The sequence below is a fragment of the Calonectris borealis genome, chromosome 2 (genome assembly GCF_964195595.1).
Source record: "Calonectris borealis chromosome 2, bCalBor7.hap1.2, whole genome shotgun sequence".
In the NCBI taxonomy this organism is placed as follows: Eukaryota; Metazoa; Chordata; class Aves; order Procellariiformes; family Procellariidae; genus Calonectris; species Calonectris borealis.
In genome coordinates, this window is record NC_134313.1 from 66,931,327 (window position 1) to 66,950,946 (window position 19,620).

Sequence of the window (19,620 nt, forward strand, 5' to 3'; positions counted from 1 at the left end):
TGATTATTATGAAGTTTTTAGAATAAATTATTTTTTTCTTGTTATTTGCATATAAAAACATGGAAAAATCAGTTTGAAAAATGGCAAATGCTTAAATAATCTTCTTTACTAGTTGTGCTTAATGTAATGTTAATACAAGTATTTAATTCTAAAATCAGTAAGATACAAAAGAAGTATTTTTACAAACTGACATAAAAGTAGAAATTCACATATAGATGTATTCTGGAATTCTTAGGCATGTTCGTATCCATACTGGAGAGAAGCCGTATAAGTGTGAAGAATGTGGAAAGAGTTTCACTGTAAAATCCACTCTGGATTGTCATGTTAAAACGCACACAGGTCAGTAAGATTTTGAATGTCTTTGTTTAGAAACCAGTTACTTTCTTGACAGGCTGTTTTAACTAAAGATTTTGCAAGGAATTATATGTTTCACTGTGATCTCGGAAATGGCACTATGAATGGCAGTGCTAGGTGAAATTTGGTACTTACTGCATCATCAAATGAATTATATTATGATATTGGTTAATAAACCATATTATTACAGCCTTCCATATTAGGCTTATAAAGCAGTCATAGTCTTAGCTCCTGGAAAAACTATGTATGTATCTATAATATTTTAATTTCAAATCTGTGGTAGCATTTCAATGCTAAATGATTTTCCTGAGCAAGAGGGTGGAGTTGGAGGATTTTATAAAATTAAGTTAAAGAAAAAAATTATAAACGTTAATGTTTGTGCTGCTAAGTAGATTGAAAGAGTACAAAAAATTTGAGTATTCAGCTATTTGAATCATGCAAATTGAATGTAAACCTGATTTCTGTAATATTTAGGTTTTTACAGTAGTTTCTTTGTATTCCTGAGAGAGGTCTGATTTTAGTTAGTAGTATTTTTCAACCCCAATTTTGCATAAATTAAAAAAAATCTCTTTAAATCTTTCATATTTGTTTTCTTCTTACCATTGAACTTCTGTAATAAACCCAATCCTAAACCAATTAATTTCTAAAACTGGCTACAGTTTTGCAAAGGTGCATTATAAGCTTTTTTCAAAAATGCAAAAATTAGTTTTCAGCTACAGTGGCATGTTTTCTGCCAGATATTTACATTATGCTTTTTGTGAGTTTTACAGTTGCGCATATGGTTAATGAAGCGAACTCCATAGTTAACTGTTGTTACTTGTAGGATGTTAAAAATTCCATTTGAGACCAAGGATTTTTTTTTAAATGTTATGCGATCTGAAAGGAGAGCAGAGAAAGACAACTGAGTGTGTATAGACCAGATTTCTGGACTTCTAGATTACTTTAAGATGGTTGGTATTTTTTTTTAGAATATTATCTCGCTTACAAATTTTATTCGTTTCTTACTTGCAATCCAGTAATACTAGTCAGTATTGAGGTAAAGGCTGGAACAGAAGAATAAAGCTGCTGGAATTAAAAAGGAAACGAGTGGCTAAGTAAGGAGAAGCCAAATGCTCAAGAGGTCGAGATTAAACTTTTAATTCTCCAGTTTTATGCACTATGTGGTTCAAACAACTTGATTAGTCAGGAAGGTGAGAGATGATGATGAGAACAGCGACATCAAGGTGACCAAATAAGATTCTGCATGAAAGTTTTAACAGCATATTAAGTTTTAGAAATAGGAAAAAATTAAGATACCCTTCATTGAGATCCTTGATTCATTTGAAAAGCAACCAAAACTGTAAAGAAAAAGGCTAGTTATTTCCAATTTATTCTGTTCAAATGAGTGAAGAATCTGTATTTTTTTGAATTGTTGGTATAGTGCTATTGATTTTTAGAGGTTTTATCACTTATCTTTCTGTTTTTGAAACTTTTCCAGGCCAGAAGCTCTTCAGTTGTCATGTATGCAGTAATTCTTTTTCTACAAAAGGGAGTCTAAAAGTCCACATGCGTCTGCATACAGGAGCAAAGCCCTTTAAATGTCCACACTGTGATTTACGGTTTCGTACTTCAGGGCGCAGAAAAACCCACATACAGTGTCATTATAAACCAGAGACAAAGAAAGTTAGGAAGCCTGTTGCCCGTACTTCAGCTGAGGGACTACAACCAGTCAGTCTTCTTAATTCATCCTCAACAGACCCTAATGTTTTCATCATGAATAACTCCGTTTTGACGAGTCAGTTTGATCAAAATTTACTTCAGCAAGGACTTGTGGGCCAGGCTATCCTGCCTGCTTCAGTGTCAGGTAAAAATTGATTACTTTTTGGTGGTGGTGTTGAGATCAAGTACTGAACTTTGCTTTGTATTAGAGTTCAGAAAACTATGCCAAACACTACTTCCAAAGAGGTAAGAGTTGTACTGAATTCGTGATTTGATACACGGTGGTGACATAAATAGAAATAAATTTATTTAAGAATGAAGGGGAAAATGTATGCAGTTCACCTAAAAAGATCTCTTCAGTGTTGTTGTGGTGTTACACTGCAGAAAGGAGGAAAATACAGATAACAAAGAGCTGGAGTTACGTGTATTCTTTCTGATAATACTCTTGCCTTTTCTTAAAAAGGAGAGAAGCGAAACAGTTATTCTGTAAGCTTTCCATTCCATAAGATTTATTTTGTATTCAAGCATTAGGTCATAGAGAAAGAGAAGTTTGTCTATGCTAGTTATTTACATAAATAATGAAGAGTGTGTTTTAAGTGCACATGCTTTGCTGTACATGTGTAGTTAATGGTCCAAAATAAAAAGAAAAAAACGACACACCCCCAAAAAACCCAACCAAAAAAAAAACAAAACAAGGAAACACTTTAGCGATACAAAAAACTACTAGTGTAGGCTAAATATGCTAAATAGATGTATGCTAAATAATTAAATGCCTAGGATACAAAGTCTTACTAAGTCTTACCGATTGACAGTGACTACAGCTGCATTAGCATATTAAATGTGCCACAACCGTTCTTTGACTCTGAGGCCAACTGGCACAGAATATCCAACGTGCTTCATGTTGCAAGTAAATGACCTTTTCAGAATGATCCTTGCTAACTGCTAAATTGCTTTCAGGAGTTGTTCGTGTAGTGCTAGCTGGCCTCAGGCAAAGTTGGGACAGGGTGCAGTTTTAAGAGAAGAATAGTGTTCAGGTGTCTGGAAATATTCCCTAGTACTGTTAAATTTACTACTTAAATTGTGGGTCTTGGACTGTCTGTCCATCACTTTTGAAAGTGAGACTTGGATTTTCTGTACTTTGGCACTTTTTTCAGTACATATCTATGATTTTGAAGGTATGCCTACAAATTCACAGTTATGTATGAGTCTCATATTTAACTGTAGTCATTCCAGCTTACCTGATTTAACCTAAATTGTTGTCCAGAACCAGCAAACTGTTGGTTGTTCAGAAGATACTGGTAAATGTTACTTGACAGGCACTGTTTGTGATAAATTTGTGATTAAAAACTGTCTGATGTTCGCTTGGATTTTTGAGTGAACACAGTAAGGAGGAGTCTTTAGCATGTTCATATCTCCTAGAAAGAGGCAGGAGCCTTCTCAAATCGAGATTAGTGATTTGCGTTTTGCCCAGAGGAGGTATTTCTTGGGTGCATTGTAAAGCAGATTGATTATACTAAAGGATTTTGGAGAGGGAAAGATAGATAGATAGATGTTTTCGAAGCATCAACCAAAGGAGACTGGCTGATCATACTGAAAGTGTTTGGAGAAGAAGGTGTGTCAAACACAAGGTGACTTTTTCCATATATTCTCTCAAGACCTTTTGTAGAGATGGTCTGTTCAACTTTTGAAATTAGGAGCTTTCTATGTTCTAAAGATTTTGTATTTCAAATGCTAATGTACCTTTATTTCCATCCACGTGAGTACATAGGATGAAATTTGATACCTTCTTGAACAATGTTTGTGCTGTGCAAAAATGTGGCAGTAGCTTTCATGTGTATGTTCAGAGTCAGAATGTACATATCATGTGTGAGTGCTGCTTGTATTTAGGCGTGGCACACTCTCCAAGGAAATTTACACCAAATTTCTCCAGGTTTCCAAAGCTACTCTGGGGTGGTTCTTGTTTTGTAACATGCTAGCTAGTGCTTAAATAATAACAATCATAATCGCATAGAATTTATGAAGCTTTGAAAAAGGCAATCATCTGCTTCAAATTATTTTCTTGGCATAAATAAATATGTGTGTGTGTAGCTTTTGTATTGATTTAATTTATAAAAATAAACAAGCTGAAAGAGGCAGTCAGTAATGATAAAGAAAAACATTATAATATGACTGTTTTCTTTGGTAGCTGGAGGTGACTTAACTGTGTCCTTGACAGATGGTAGCTTGGCCACTCTTGAAGGAATACAGTTACAACTTGCTGCTAATCTGGTTGGACAAAATGTTCAAATTTCTGGAATAGATGCCACTAGTATTAACAACATAACATTACAGGTAGGTTGCTCGCAGTTTCTTGCTTTTAATTTTATAGAGTCACGTTGAGGTCTAAAGGAGATTTAATGAGCGTACGTACTTGTGGAAGAGTTCCCTTGAGTTGAGTAAGCACGTGGAAATACCATGCTGTATCAGTTGTACCATGTTAGAAGACTTAGACAATGTCTGCACAGTGGTGTTTTTTTTCTGTTCTGGTTTCTTTCAATTTTTCAGGTTTTTTTTTACACCTCTGGGATTTTGGCAGATTGCTTAAAAATCTGTATTTTTTCTTTTAATTGCATTTTGTCTTTTCACTTTAAAAGCATTTTAGGCTAAAGCTCCCCACTCCCTCCCCCAAAAGAAACCCCCCACAGAAACAAACCAACCCAAATTATTGCACAGAACGTTCTTTTCCTTAACATAAGACACCGGTGTTATTTGGCAAGTTTTTAATACTTGGATTCACAATTTAAATTCCCATTGAGCTTGTAAAATGAACAACAGATAAAGGTGTGCTGATTACATTTAAAAATTTAAAATTATGTGAAAGAACAATTTTGATGAACTTGGTTGTGTTTGATCGGTTTCACAGAATCATTGAGGTTGGAAGAGACCTCTGGAGGTCACCAGGTCCACCCCAAGGTCAGGGAAGGGTCCTCTTCAGAGTTGCATTGCGTTGCTCAGAGTCTGTCTACTAAAGAAGTTTTTAGCATAAAATGAAGAAAACTGTATTTTAATTTTGTTTCCCCTAGTCCCCAAACACTCATTCCTAAAGAGTAAAATGTCTATTTTTAACTATCAAGAACAGATGTTTGACTGTGAACTGAGACCTTAATGACCCTAGGAGCTGAAAAAATAGATAATTTCTGATATCGGTCTTCTCTCTGCTCCATGCCTTTTCACTTTCAAAGACCTGAAGACAGTGATAAGCGTTACATGCAGCAGTAAGACAGTACAGGATGACAGGATGCCAGCTTTGTGGGTACCTGGTGCCCAGCATGCTCATATGTAACTATGATCTTGATTTCCAAACATTTTGCTGAGGGAAGGGAGGGAAGAATCTACAGCTAAAGACTGTTTGTATAGTGACTTTGGAGACTGGCTATATACAGACACTTAAAAAATAAATTTGAGTTTAAAATGTTTAATTATAAAGTTTGTATATTATATATACTCTATATGCAACCCTTTGAATTCTAGATTTATGTTAAGACTGCTCACTAAACCCATATTTGTTAACTTCAGATTGATCAGGTTGAAAACTTGCTTTTCAGATTGATCCAAGTATTCTACAGCAGACGTTACAGCAGAGTAATTTACTTGCTCAGCAGCTAACTGGAGATCCCAGTATGGCTCCACAAAATCCCTCCCTCCAGGCAACAGAAAATGCAGTGCCAGCTAACGTGGTTATTCAGCCTATATCAGGCCTGTCTTTGCAGCCCACAGTAACATCTTCTGCTAACATGACAATAGGATCCCTATCGGAGCAAGAGTCTGTGCTGACAACCAATGCTAGTGGTAAGCAGTGTCAATAGTTTTATTGTGTTTTGAATGTCTTAGTTCTAATTATGGTATTACCCACAGTGAGAAAATCTGCCCCCCGCCCCCAAATAAGCATACAGTTCTTCTATCAGCGTCTCCAGCAAATTTTACAGCTTTGTTTTACCATTTTTGAATATGATTTTTTCAGAAGGTGGACCATATAATGAAAATATTGAACAACATTTAGTCTTTAGAAACATACAAAATCTTTGTTCTGAAGATCTTAACCTGCAGAGGAATAAATTGGATATGAAAACAATTTCTTCTTTAAAGTACAAATTCTAACATCTTCCCCTGCTACATCTTTAATAGTAGTTTAGAAAAGAATGTATTAATTGCTTTAAAAATTGTATCTATTATAAAAAAAGGATCTTCATGGATTTTTTTTTTGTTCTACCCGCTTAATTTAGGTGCACAGGACATCTCTCAAGTCATGACTTCACAGGGTATGGTATCATCTTCAAATGGACAACATGAGATAACATTGACCATAAATAATTCCAGTTTGAGTCAAGTTCTAGCTCATGCTTCGGGTTCTACTACTACAAGCTCATCAGGAAGTCCTCAAGAAATCACTCTTACAATATCTGGTTGGTATTTTTAATGATCTTTAACGATACCAGATCTCCGTTTTATAAAGTAGCTATACAGCGGCATTTGAGGATATTGTCCACAGCTTTCCCATGGTGTACTTTTTATATTCATCAGCTTTAAAAGATATTCCCCAAATCTGCTTTTGAAAGCCAAATACATTTGCTTTGAGGATGCATGTTAGATTGGCTTCCTATTTTATTCATAGTGTTGGTTCAACAGATATTTTTCTCAATGGCAAAGCCCATATAACCAGTTCCTATTTGCTGGCAGTGCCTCACTTGAGGTAGTGCAACTCCTGGATAATACTGGGATGGGAAAAAGTATGGCAGGCATTGGGGATGGGTTTATTTAATCTAGTTTTGTTTAAATGCCTGTGGAACCATGTTCTAATAGATGTTCTGACCATTTTTTGAGGTATACGGTTCAGCCTTTATAATACATAGTTAACACTTCAGGTTTCTTTTGAAAAAATTTAGACCAATTTTCTTACTGCCTCTAAGAGACTGATCCTATATACATTATAAATAGCTTTGCAATTCTGCCAAAGACAATTTCTATTTTGTATCATTACATTTCTTTAATAGATCCAGTATAGTATTCAGTGCTTTTCTCTTTCTTTTCTTTGTTTTTTCTTTTTTCTTTATTTCTTTTTCTCTTCTCTTTTTCTGTTTTCTGTGACATGTTTAGTTTTTTTTAAGTGTCATGACAATAATGTCCATGTTAAGGTGTCCCGTTCCTCCATCTATGTTTGTCCTGCTTGTAAATGGATGTTCGCTCATTAAGATAATGGAGTACAGCTGTCCAACAACTGATAGAATCTGCTTTTGGTTTCTGTATGTTCTATGTTTGTTGACCGTTCCACAAAATTAACACTGTGAAAGTGATGTTTTTTCCAAAAGAGGATATGTTCAATGCAATTAATTATCCATATAGTAGATCTAAAAAAAAAAAAACAAAACCAAAGTCACATTAGTCACATTTTAACCATTAGCCTTTCGTTTGCTAGGTTAAATGGTTTCATGGAGTCGGTGCCTTGAATCTAACTAAGCAAGATCAGTATTTGTCTAATTATTAATAAGCACAGGCATTTCTCTACATGTTACTATCTAGATATGCATAATCACATCAACTTGTTGACCCTCTGCATAAAAATCTTCATGTGTAGAAATGAATTTTTTATTTTGGTTGTATTTTCTACTTTTGTTATTTTATGATTACTTTTTTATGGTTCTAAGTACAGTAGCAGAATAACATTGAGACATTTCCAGTTATAATAGGACTAATTTCTATTCAGGCCAAGATCTTATTCAGCATAATTCTGGAAGCAGTGATCTGAATAGTGGCTTAAGGCTGACAGCGCCAACTATCAACAGTCAGACTACAGGTGCTACATTAACTATAAGCAATGACCAGCTTCTTTCTCAGGGCACTTCACTAAATGCTCCAGGTATGCATACGATGATTTTTCTAATTAACAATAATAACATTTTGTTAAAAAATAGATGTTAGACCAGGTAACTAAATCTGAAATGGTATAATCTTGCACATTACACTTCAGGAACTAAATGGCTCTGTGTGTTCTCTCAGTGGCCTTAAATTGTTATGCCAATTTAAATGAGCTTTACTCCACAGAGTAAAAAGAAAATGAAAACAAGAAGGCGTGTCTAAAATTAGTACTTTGAGGCAGTTACAGGAATATTGAAGGACTATTTCTGTAAATTGAAGGATGAAGAAATCTGATACATGTGCCGCAGACATGATAAAATGTCCTTTATATCAAATTTGCTCTAGTATTCAAATTTTGATATTTTAAATATGCATATGAATTTCTGTTTATATATACACACAAACATGTGTGTATATGTATATAGTCATTCATACTTTCAACCAGTGCAGCAGGTTGCCTTGGTTGCACTGATTGGTTGCAGCAGTTTGCACTAATACAGACTTATTACTGATATGTAAATAATTTTCTTCACTCTTACGCATACTTAAATTTTCTGTCTTCCTTTTCCTTTCGTCTGTCTCCTTTCGTAGCTTCCTTTAATGCACATATACATCTATAAAGCAAATCTGCTTTAATGTCATACTGGGGGAGGCCTACCCCAGAGTATCCTGTAAGATTTGAATGTTAAGGCATGCTCTTGTGTAGTGAATTAGTAAATGAAATAGTAAAAACAAACTGTCTCATCTTCTCAGGTTTTTATTATGGATTATCAACCATGTTGCAAGGATAGGATGGGAGCGTTGGGTTATGGAGTTTTCAAATTTTGGTTTTACTGCTATGAGTCAGAGTGTAGTTCCCTGAAAGTGGTCAGACTACAGAAATGTGTAACCTGAAACTTCTTCAGGTGTCCTTTTGGCAATGAGTCATCTCCCACACGCCATGTCACAAAGTTACTGCTTTGCAGTGTGATGTCCATCAAGCTATATTTAGATGTAATTTTTCTAATTTTATCATCTGACTCTCTGACACTTTTTGACACATGATTAGCTGTTTAACTGATTTATTTGCTTCCAAAATAGAAAGGCCTAGCAAAAGAGAAATAGAAAATATTAAGTTCAATTAAAATAAGTTTGCAGCTAAGAGTTTATGTATGTAACAGATTTTTTTTTTTTTTTTTACTATTTTGCATATATTCCAGAACTTAATACAACAGGTGGAACGAGCCTTCCTTCAACAACACCCATATCTCAGTCTACAGTTTCTGCCCAGAATTTGGTAATGTCTTCATCAGGAGTTGGAGGAGATGGTAGTGTCACCTTGACTCTTGCTGACACTCAGGGAATGTTGTCAGGTGGTCTTGATGCAGTTACACTTAATATCACTTCACAGGTAAGAAATGCTTTTCTGAACTGACAGATAAACTAACATTACTGTCTTAACAGGTCAGGAATGGGAGATTTTGCTTAGAAAATAATTTTGTCCTGTAAATACATTGTATTTGAAAACTCGGTTAACTTTCCTTCTTTCTGACAACAGTGTGTGCGTGCTGGCATCTAAAAGCATAAAATATTTAAACAGAAATACAGATAAATTTTGCAGGGTTTTTTTTTTGCGATGAACAGATAGGTTCTACTGTTTCAAACATTGTTTGAGATCAATTTTTAGTGATAAACTAAACTGTGTACTCCATCATCGCTATTCAGTAATATATCTTAGTATTCCTAAACTTTTTATGGTTTAGTCTGGTAAATTTTTCGTTTACTTCTTGTGAACATGAGAGTTGAAGAGCAGTTGTGACAGTTCCTTCCACAGCAAATAACAGGACAGAATCTAAATTAAATTGACTGTCTTTAATAACAGGTAGCGTTATAAGAAATTTTTATAAGAGATTTTTATAAGAATAGTGCTGTATGGACTATCTTCTCTCCAGCAGCTTTAGTACTAGTTTTGTTTTTATTATAATTTAAGATTTTTGTGGTGTCATCAAGAGCTAAGGATGTGTTGGCAAATAGAATGCATAGAGCGGAGAGGGGGAAAAAAAACAATCAATAAATATTAGAAGACTAGAAAGTGAAAATTTAAGGTCATAGTGTGGTTGGAATTTCAGTGTAGATTTGGAAGTAGGTTTAATTAAGAGATTTTTAAAAAGGAAAATATTGTGGGAAGACCATGCAGGAAAGCAGAATAGAGGGGTTAAAGAAAGTATCAGCTAAAGAGACAAAGACAAGGGAAGACTGAGACATTCAGCAATTAATGCAAGGCTGGGAAAAATTAATCAGAACTGAATCTCTACTCTTACAGATTTCCAGCTGTTGTTACCCTTGAATTGGTAGACTTAAAATGGAAGGAGAAAAGAAGAGAAATCAGTAGTATTCATTCAGATAGGATTCTGGAATGGACTTTTTCAAGGGAAAAAAAAAAAGTAGTTTTGAGGTATAAAAATAATTTACATGACTACAGCTAGCTGTTTAAATATAGTTATTGTACCTTTTTTTTTTTCTTTCCTCCTCTCTTTGACAGGGTCAGCAGTTCCCTGCTATACTCACAGATTCCAGTCTCGCTAGCCAAAGTGGGTCAGGCTCACAGCAAGTCATACTGGTGAGCCATACACCCCATTCAGCATCTGCAAACTCTGATGAAATAACATATCAGGTAGATACAATATATTTCTGTATCTTTTGTGGGTAAAGGACATTATGTAATCAAAATACTGGAATGATTTCTCTATATCTTGAAGCAGGAAGGCTGATGTCATTCCCAAGTAAGAGTATTGGGAAGAAGTTAATTGTGACGACTTAGTCACCTAGATTCCGTTTTAAGTTTTGAGTTAAAAACACTTTTTCATATACAAAAAAGAAATGCAATTAATAATGCGTTTCTTTATACAAATTACATAACCATGCTGTCAACACAGACTGCTCCAAAAATTTCCAAGTAAGTTTGTAATTAGATAATAAAAATAGACAAAGTTGAGCACTGTGGAAAAACATAGCACCTATTGCTACACCTTTTCCATTCTGTTTTAGTAACCAAATTGCTTTAATAGTGGAGCAGTATAAAGTCTTTTCAACTTCTTATGTATTTGAATTTCAATAGAAACTTTTGCATATGTAATACAGTATTAATATTAGAAAAAGTAGTTCAGACTTCTCTTGTTGAAGGCAAAATGAATGTTTTCAACTAACCCGGTAATGCAAGCTCTAAAATAGGAAAAATGGGAGAGGCAGGTGGTGACCCACAATCAAGTGAAGAAGTGGTGGACTGGATTGGCAAGCAAAGGGCAAGATGTGGGCAAGTTGCGGCTGATACGGGCAAGAGAAACCTCAGAAATAATAAGTGCTGAAGGGAGGGGGCCTACCTCAAGTGTATAGGTATGAATAAAGGTGCTGAGACAACAACATAATAGAAGAAACTTCCAACACTTTTTCTTGGAAAAATTGTCACAACTGACAATTCAGGCCTCTCTGAAGAGCCTGTACGCTGATGCATGCAGCATGGGGAACAAACAGGAGGAGTTAGAGGTCTCCATGCAGTTGCAGGGCTGTGATCTCATTGGAATCAGAGACGCAAGGTGCTACAGCTCACATAATGAAGCGCTGCCATGGCTGGATTCAGGATCTTTAGGAAGGACAGACTGGCAAGACAGCAGTAGGAATGCATGGAGCTCTGCCTGGAGGGTGAGCCAACTGAGACCTTACGGGTAGGGATTGGCAAGCAGACCAATGTGGGTGGCACTGTCGTGAATACTAGCCATCTGCTACAGATTGCCTGATCAGAAGCAGATAGAAGATGAGGCTTTCATCTTGATCTTGGGCAAACTGCCCTAGCTGACCCTTCTTGAGTAGATGAGTTGGACTAGATGATCTCAAGAGGTCCTTTCCAACCTAAACGAATCTGTGATTTGCAATCCCTGGTCCACATTGAAGGGCAACAAGGAGGGCAAAAGGAATCTGGGAAATTTCTGGAGTGTATCTTCCTGATACAGATGACTGAGAAGCCAGCAAGTAGAGGTGTTCTTCTGGGCCTGATAATTGCAAACAAGGAAGAACTGATTAGGAATGTGAAGGTCAGGGACATCCTTTGTTGCAGTGACCATGAGATGGTGAAGCTCAGGATCCTGAGGGAAGGAAATAAGGCAAATAGCAGGATCACAACCCTGGGCATGAGGAGAGCAGACTTTGGTCTGTTCAGGGTTCTGCTTGGAATAATCGTATGGTAAGCAGACCTGGAGGGAAAGAGGACCAGGAGAGCTGGTTGATTTTAAACGTTGTCCTCCTCCAAGCTCAAGAATCGTCAATCCCAATGTGTAGGAAGTCAAAGGCGACAGGAGGCCAGCATGGAGGAACAAGGAGCTCCTGACAAAACCCAGATTTGAAGAAGAAGCATACATAAGTGGAAGCAGGATCAGGTGACCTTGAAGGAGTACAGAGACACCATTCAGGGAGGCAGGGATGAGTTTGGGAAACCCAAAGCCCACCTGGAGTTGACTCTGAAAGGGACATAATATGTAACAAGACGGGCTTTTACAGGTATATCAGCAGCAAAAGGAAGATGCATTGTCCTGCTACTGATTGGGGCAGAGGACCTGGTGACAGAAAATTTGAAAAAGAGTGATGTACTGAGTGTCTCTTTTTGCTTCATTTTTACTGGTAAGATTTGTCTTCTGCAATCCCAGATCACTAAGATCAGTGGGAAAGGGTGGAACGCTGAATATGTACCCTCAATAGAGGGGGATCATACACAAATCCATTGGTGATGGGATACAGTCATGAGTGCTGAGGGAGCTTGCTGATGTCATCATCAGATCACTGTCTATTATCTTTGAAAAGGCATGGTGGTTGGGAGAGGTTCCTGAGGATTGGGAGAAAGCAAAAGTTACTCCTGCCTTCAAGAAGGGCAGGTTGAAGAATCTGGGGAATTACAGGTCAGTCAGCCTCACCTCAATCCCTGGGAAGGTGTTGGAGCAAATAATCCTGGAAAGCATTTCCAAACACATGAAGGACAAGAAGCAGAGATTTATGGAGGGGAAAACATGCCTAACTGACCTGAGAGCCCTCCACAACGAGATGACTGGTTTGCTAGATGAGGGGAGCAGTGGATGTGGTTTGTCTTGACTTTAGTAAGGCTTTTGATGTTGTCTCCCATAACCTCCTCGTAGGCAAGCTGGTGAAGTATGGGCTAGCTAAATGGAACAGTGAGGTGGATTGAAAACTGGCTGAACTGCTAGGCATGAAGGGGTTGTGATCCATGAAACAAAGTCCATCTCAAGGCCAGTCATTAGTGGTGTTCCCCCAGGTTCAAATACTGGGGCCACTATTGTTCATTAATGTTTTTCATTAGTGATGTGCGTGATAGAACAGATCGCATGTTCGGCAGGTTTACAGATGATAGAAAACGGGAAGGAGTGGCTGGCAGACTGAATGGGTGTGCTGCCATGCAGAGGGACCTTGACAGGCTGGAGAATTGGGCCAATAGGATCCTCACAACAGGATCCTCATGAAGATCAGCAAAGGGAAAAAAACGATGCAAAGTCCTGTCCCTAGAGAAGGACAACCCCATGCACTAGTGCACACTGAGAGCAGCAGGAAAGCAGCTTTTCAAAGAAGGACCAGGGGCACTGGCGGACAAGTAGTTGACCGTGAGCCAGCAATGCAGCAAAGAAGGCCAACACCATCCTGGGATGCATTAAGAAGAGCGTTGCTAGCTGGTCAAGAGGGTTGATGCTCCCCTCTTCTCAGTACCAGTGAGAACACATCATCTAGAGTGCCATGTCCAGTCCTGGGCCCCCCAGTACAGGAGAGGCATGGATATACAGGAGTGAGTGCAGTGGAGGGCTACAAAGACGATTAAGGGATTGGAGCATCCAACATAGAAGGAGAGGCTGAGAGAGCTGGGACTGTTCAGCTTAAAAGAGAGCAGGCTCTGGGTGGGGGGTTCTTATCAACGTGCATAAATACCTGATGGGAGGGACTAAAGCAGACAGCCAGACTCTTCCTAGTGATACCAGTGAAAGGACAAGAGGCAATGGGCACAAATTAAAATAATTCTGTGTGAGCACAAAGAAACCCTGTTTTACTGTGAAGGTGGTTGAACCCTGGAAGAGGTTGTCCAGGGAGGTTGTAGAGTCTCCATCCTTGGTGATATTCAAAATGTGTCTGGGCGTGGCCCTGAATGTGCTCTAGGGACACTGGACTAGATGATCTCAAGTCATCCTTTCCAACTTGAACTATTCTATGTTTCTAATAACATCTTGTGCATGAGTTTTACATTTGCGTATGCTTATGAGTGTGAGTTCTTAACAATGTTAGTGCTCAAATACTCTGTGGAGGTGGATGTTTTAAAATTTAACATGAACATATTTTCTTACTCTTCTGAATTTAAAACTAGATTTTGTGTCTTTCAATATATATGCTTTTATAAATCAGGGTGCCATTTCATAAGGCTTATTATAATGTCACTTTTAAAGTGTGACTGTGTCTGAGTAGCAGTATTGTAGTAACAGTCAAAATGTAACAGTAATGTAAACTAATTTTCTGTCATTCCCTGTAATGTCATGTGTTTTATTTAATCATGATGACTGTATTGATTGACCTTTCAACATTTCACCCTTTTCCCAAGAGGTTCCAACTAGTTGGAAACACACGCACACATGCACATGCGCACGCAGGCACACGGGATTTTTTTTGTCATTTCTTTCAATATGTTTTATATTGCATCTTTACTTTCTAGTATGGTTAATATTCTGACTATGTTCTGTATCTTTTCAAGTTTAGTTCATGCTGAATAATTCATTTAGAGTACTACTACCTTTATCTTTCTTTCATCTTCGTTTCTTTCTATAAGTTAACGTATTTAAGATTCTTTTGTATCTATAAAGTTGAAGGAATTTTATGTTATTTTATTTGAAGAAAGTGAAATTTTTCCAAACACCCCTCATTGATTATAACAGAACAAAAATGCAACACAACCCCATTCAAATTCTATCAACTTTCCATTGTGTTTCCGTACTTCTGGAACTTTGTGTTGGTAGCTCGGAGCTTTACTGCCTTACGAAAACAGAGTTCCCAGTGAAGAAATTAAACAAATTGAAAATATTCTTCTCCTCTGTAAATCAGAGATACTTTCTTTTTTGTCTGAAATGTTTTTGGCTTTGAATTTTGTTCAGTGAGAAATGTGAGAATCATCTGAGATGCTCAGGAATATAAAACTGAATGTAGGAAAATATTGCTACAAACACATTCTATTTATAATGCGTAAACGAATTTGATCATAGTTATTATCTTTCTATTTTCTTAAAATATACATATGTGTCATTCTTAAGAGCAATGAAATACAAGTTCATATTTACGTACAACTTATTTATTTCCTTTGTGTAGGTAAGTTGCTTGCAAGTACTCTCCAAAAATCGGTCACGTTGAGGTAGATTTTGAAAAATAAACCACTGTTGTGGATGTGCCTATGAAATTATTTGACAGTGTTTTTGTAAATTGTTACAGGTGACAGAGGTTTCTCCTAATGTGACTAAAAGCAGTCAAGCAGAAAAGGAAGGTCGCGTGCACCAGTGTTTTGAGTGTAGTCAAACCTTTTCTTCAGCCACCATGTTGATGCACCATAGTAAAGAGGTTCATGGCAAGGAAAGAATACATGTTTGCCATGTGTGCAATAAAGCTTTTAAGCGAGCAACACATCTCAAGGTATTTGGTAATAACAGTTGATTGTTCTGTTAGCTCATTCTTTTGTTTTGGACTTTTTGCCATATTAATTACAGGTACCTATTAGCCCTTTACCTTTCCTTTTACAGTGTGAGAGTTGTGCATCTGAGAGGGGGAGTCTAAGTGATAATATATACACAGGTAGAGAACTCTTTCCTGGAGCATGGAGAGGATTTTAATGCATATATTGACTACAAAATGTAAAATGTGAATGTCTGTCATGCAAATAATAGTGCCAGAAAAATATTTCACTTACTTTATTTGCTTACATATGTCATCACTGCTAATCCTGATTTCCAGATAAGCTTTTGGAATCATAGGAAGCTATCTGCTTTGCACTCTATCATTTGATTTTCAGATGCTCTGTCTTGTGAGTACAAGTGACATCTGCAGAGGAAGCATTTGTTTTAAAATATCGTTATATTATTACTGTTGTCTAGTGATATTTTCTATGTAGTTTTCTCTAGATTATGAACAAACTGATACTTCCACATCTTTTCAAGAAAATCAGTGGTGTGTTTAAGTTTTTAATTAGATTATAGAATGTTCCTGTTAAGAATATTGGGTTGTACTAGATAAGTGGTATGTCCAGGCCGGTATCCTATCTTTGAGAGATACTAAAAGGCAGTGGTTTGAAGAAGTGCTTTACGAAAAGAGCAAACATTTTGTATAACTTGCCCAGAGTTTTGCCAGCTTCCCAGAATTTGTAGCAGGAAATTTCTGGAGCCAGAGGCAATGTCTCTATATTAGGTAGCTCTTAGGAGAACTTTTCAATAGATTTCCTTTCACTTTAGTATCATATTTTCAGGAAATACCCTGTTTGTCAAGTTCACCCCCTTGGTGTGATCATGTGTGTCAACCAGACTATTGGTCCTTGGGGAAACTGTCACAAAATGTGGTATTGTGAAACTGTTAACCTCTGGTTTAGGATAAATTTTCCAGGAAAAACAAACAAAAAAATACAGCATTGATACTTGTATTCCTTAAGTAACGATAACAAAACCCCAAATATCAGTCTCTCTTTGGTTTGCTTCCTTAGAACTGGCTGATGTTACACTTTTTTCATAATTAAACCTTGACTTCTATTATATACTGGGCCCGGGTTAAAGATATGACGAGGAAAATTCCTAGCCTGGTAGGGCCCTTGGATTATTATCCATTATTGCTTTTTCATGTAGGCAGTGATGAAGTTGCGATAAGAAGTCCAAAGGCAATCAAAAGAGGCTTCAGGGCTTTGGGATGACTGGTTAAGGGATCAGGAGCACAAGTAGTGTTCTCCTCTATCCTTCCAGTTGCAGGGAATGATGAGGGAAGAAACAGGAAGACCCAGCAGATCAATAACTGTCTCCGAGGCTGATGTCACTGGCAAAATTTTGGGTTTTTTGATCATGGGTCGGTGTACACGACACCAGGCCTACTAGCGACAGATGAGGTACACCTGTCTCAAAGGTGGAAAAGGATCTTTACACAGGAGTTAGCAGGGCTCATTGAAAGAGCTTTAAACTAGATTTGAAGGGGGGGAAGGGATAAAACCAGGCTTGCTAGATATAAGCCTGAGGGCAACATGCCAATGTTTGAGGGACGTTGTGCTAGCGAGGTCCTTCAGTCTGCTCCACAATGTGCTGAGTACACTGGAGCACATTTGAAACGTCCCTGTAACTAATGCACGCAGCACCCCTAGCCATCTCAGTGGAGATAGGGGATGGAGATCCACATGGCAGAAAAGACACAAGGGTTGTTGATGTGTTAGAAACCGTGGAAGTGCCTCAGAACAGTCACATAGGAATTAGGGCTTCTGCCTCAAAAAGGGTGGGGATCAATAGTCCAACTGAAGTGCATCTACACCAATGCTCACAGCATGGGCAGCAAACAGGAGGAGTTGGAAGCCATTGTGCAGCTGGAAAACTATGATATAATTGCAATCATGGAAACATGATGGGATGACTCGCACAACTGGAGTGCTGCAATGGATGGCTATAACTCTTTGGAAGGGATAGACAAGGAAGGAGAGGCGGTGGGGTAGCCCTCTATGTTAGGGAGTGTTTTGACTGTCTAGAGCTTGATGATGCTGATGAAAGGGTCGAGTGTTTATGGGTAAGGATCAGGGGGAAGGCCAACAAGGCAGATACCATGGCGGGAGTCTGTTACAGACCACCCAACCAGGATGAAGAGACAGATGAAATATACTATAAGCAACTGGGAGAAGTCTCACTATCACTAGCCCTTGTTCTCATGGGGGACTTCAGCTTACCAGACATCTGCTGGAAATACAATACAATGGAGAGGAAACAATCCAGGAGGTTCCTGGAGTGGTTGGAAGATAACTTCCTGACACAGTTGGTGAGGGAGCTATCTAGGGAAGGTGCCCCACTGGACCTGTTGTTTGTGAACAGAGAAGGACTTGTGTGTGATGTGATGGTTGGAGGCTGTCTTGGGCATAGCGATCATGAAATTAGATAGAGTTTTTGATTCTTGGAGACGTAAGGAGGGGGATTAGCAGAACTGCTACCTTGGACTTTTGGAGGGCAGACTTGGGCCTGTTTAGGAGCCTGGTTGACAGACTCCCTTGGGAGGCAGTCCTGAAGGGCAAAGGAGTCCAGGAAGGCTGGACATCCTTCAAGAAGGAAATCTGAAAGGCCCAGGAGCTGGCCGTCCCTATGTACTGAAAGATGAGTCGGCAGGGAAGAAGACCGGCCTGGCTGAACAGAGAGCTTTGGCTGGAACTCGAGGAAAAAAAAGAGAGTTTCTGACCTTTGGAAGAAGGGGCAGGCCACTCAAAAGGACTACAAGGGTGTTGTGATGTTATGCAGGGAGAAAATTAGAAGGGCCAAAGCCCAACTAGAACTTAATCTGCCGTAAAAGACAATAAAAAATGTTTCTATAAATACATTAGCAACAAAAGGAGCATCTCCATCCTTTATTGGATGCGGGGGGAAACATAGTGACAAAGGATAAGGAAAAGGCTGAGGTACTTAATGCCATCTTTGCCTCAGTCTTCAATAGTAAGACCAATTGTTCTCGGGGTACCCAGGCCCCTGAGCTGGAGACGGGGAACAGAATGAAGCCCCCATAATCCAAGGGAAATCGTTAACAACCTGTTACACCTACTTAGACACACACAAGTGTATGGGACCGGATGGGAGGGAGCTGGTAGAAGTGCTCACCATGCCACTTTCAATCCTTTATCAGCAGTCCTGGCTTATCAGGGAGGTCCCAGTTGACTAGAGGTTAGCAACTGTGATGCCCATCTACAAGAAGGGCCAGAAGGAGGATCCGGTGAACTACAGGCCTGTCAGTCTGACCTCGGTGTCCGGGAAGGTTACGGAGCAGATCATCTTGAGCGCCATCATGCGACATGTACAGGACAACCATGGGATCAGGCCCAGTCAGCATGGGTTTATGAAAGGCAGGTCCTGCTTGACCAACCTGATCTTCTATGACCAGGTGACCCGCCTAGTGGATGAGGGAAAGGCTGTATATGGGATCTACCTGGACTTCAGTAAAGCCTTTGACACCGTTTCCCGCAGTATTCTCCTGAGGAAACTGGCTGCTCATGGCTTGGATGGGCATACTCTTCACTGGGTAAAAAACTGGCAGGACGGCCAGGCCCAAAGAGTGGTGGTGAATGGAGTTAAATCCAGCTGGCAGCCCGTCACAAGTGGTGTTCCCCAGGGCTCAGTTTTGGGGCTGGTCCTGTTCAATATCTTTATCAATGATCTGGACGAGGGAATTGAGTGCACCCTCAGTAAGTTTGCAGATGACACCAAGTTGGCAGGAGTGTTGATCTGCTTGAAGGTAGAAGGGCTCTGCAGAGGGATCTGGGCAGGCTGGATCGATGGGCCGAGGCCAACAGTATGAGGTTCAACAAGGCCAAGTGCCGGGTCCTGCACTTGGGTCACAACAATCCCATGCAACGCTACAGGCTTAGGGAAGAGTGGCTGGAAAGTTGCCCGGAGGAGAAGG

General features: G+C 38.7%; 1 protein-coding gene across 14 annotated transcripts in view; it reads left to right on the forward strand.

The window, feature by feature from the left end:
* ZNF236 (zinc finger protein 236) overlaps window positions 1–19,620 on the forward strand; it is a 92,986-nt gene that overhangs the window by 61,081 nt on the left and 12,285 nt on the right. For 9 of the 14 annotated variants that reach the window (XR_012672402.1, XM_075142201.1, XM_075142206.1 and 6 more), the window contains 9 exons: window positions 236–339; window positions 1,832–2,197; window positions 4,238–4,383; window positions 5,637–5,880; window positions 6,315–6,494; window positions 7,793–7,945; window positions 9,144–9,334; window positions 10,466–10,597; window positions 15,442–15,639. Coding sequence is in view for 12 of the 14 variants with exons in the window: in XM_075142201.1 (XP_074998302.1) it covers window positions 236–339; window positions 1,832–2,197; window positions 4,238–4,383; window positions 5,637–5,880; window positions 6,315–6,494; window positions 7,793–7,945; window positions 9,144–9,334; window positions 10,466–10,597; window positions 15,442–15,639 (1,714 nt within the window). In the remaining 2 variants the exon portion in view is untranslated. The other 5 variants (XR_012672403.1, XM_075142197.1, XM_075142207.1 and 2 more) reach the window with 5 other exon arrangements.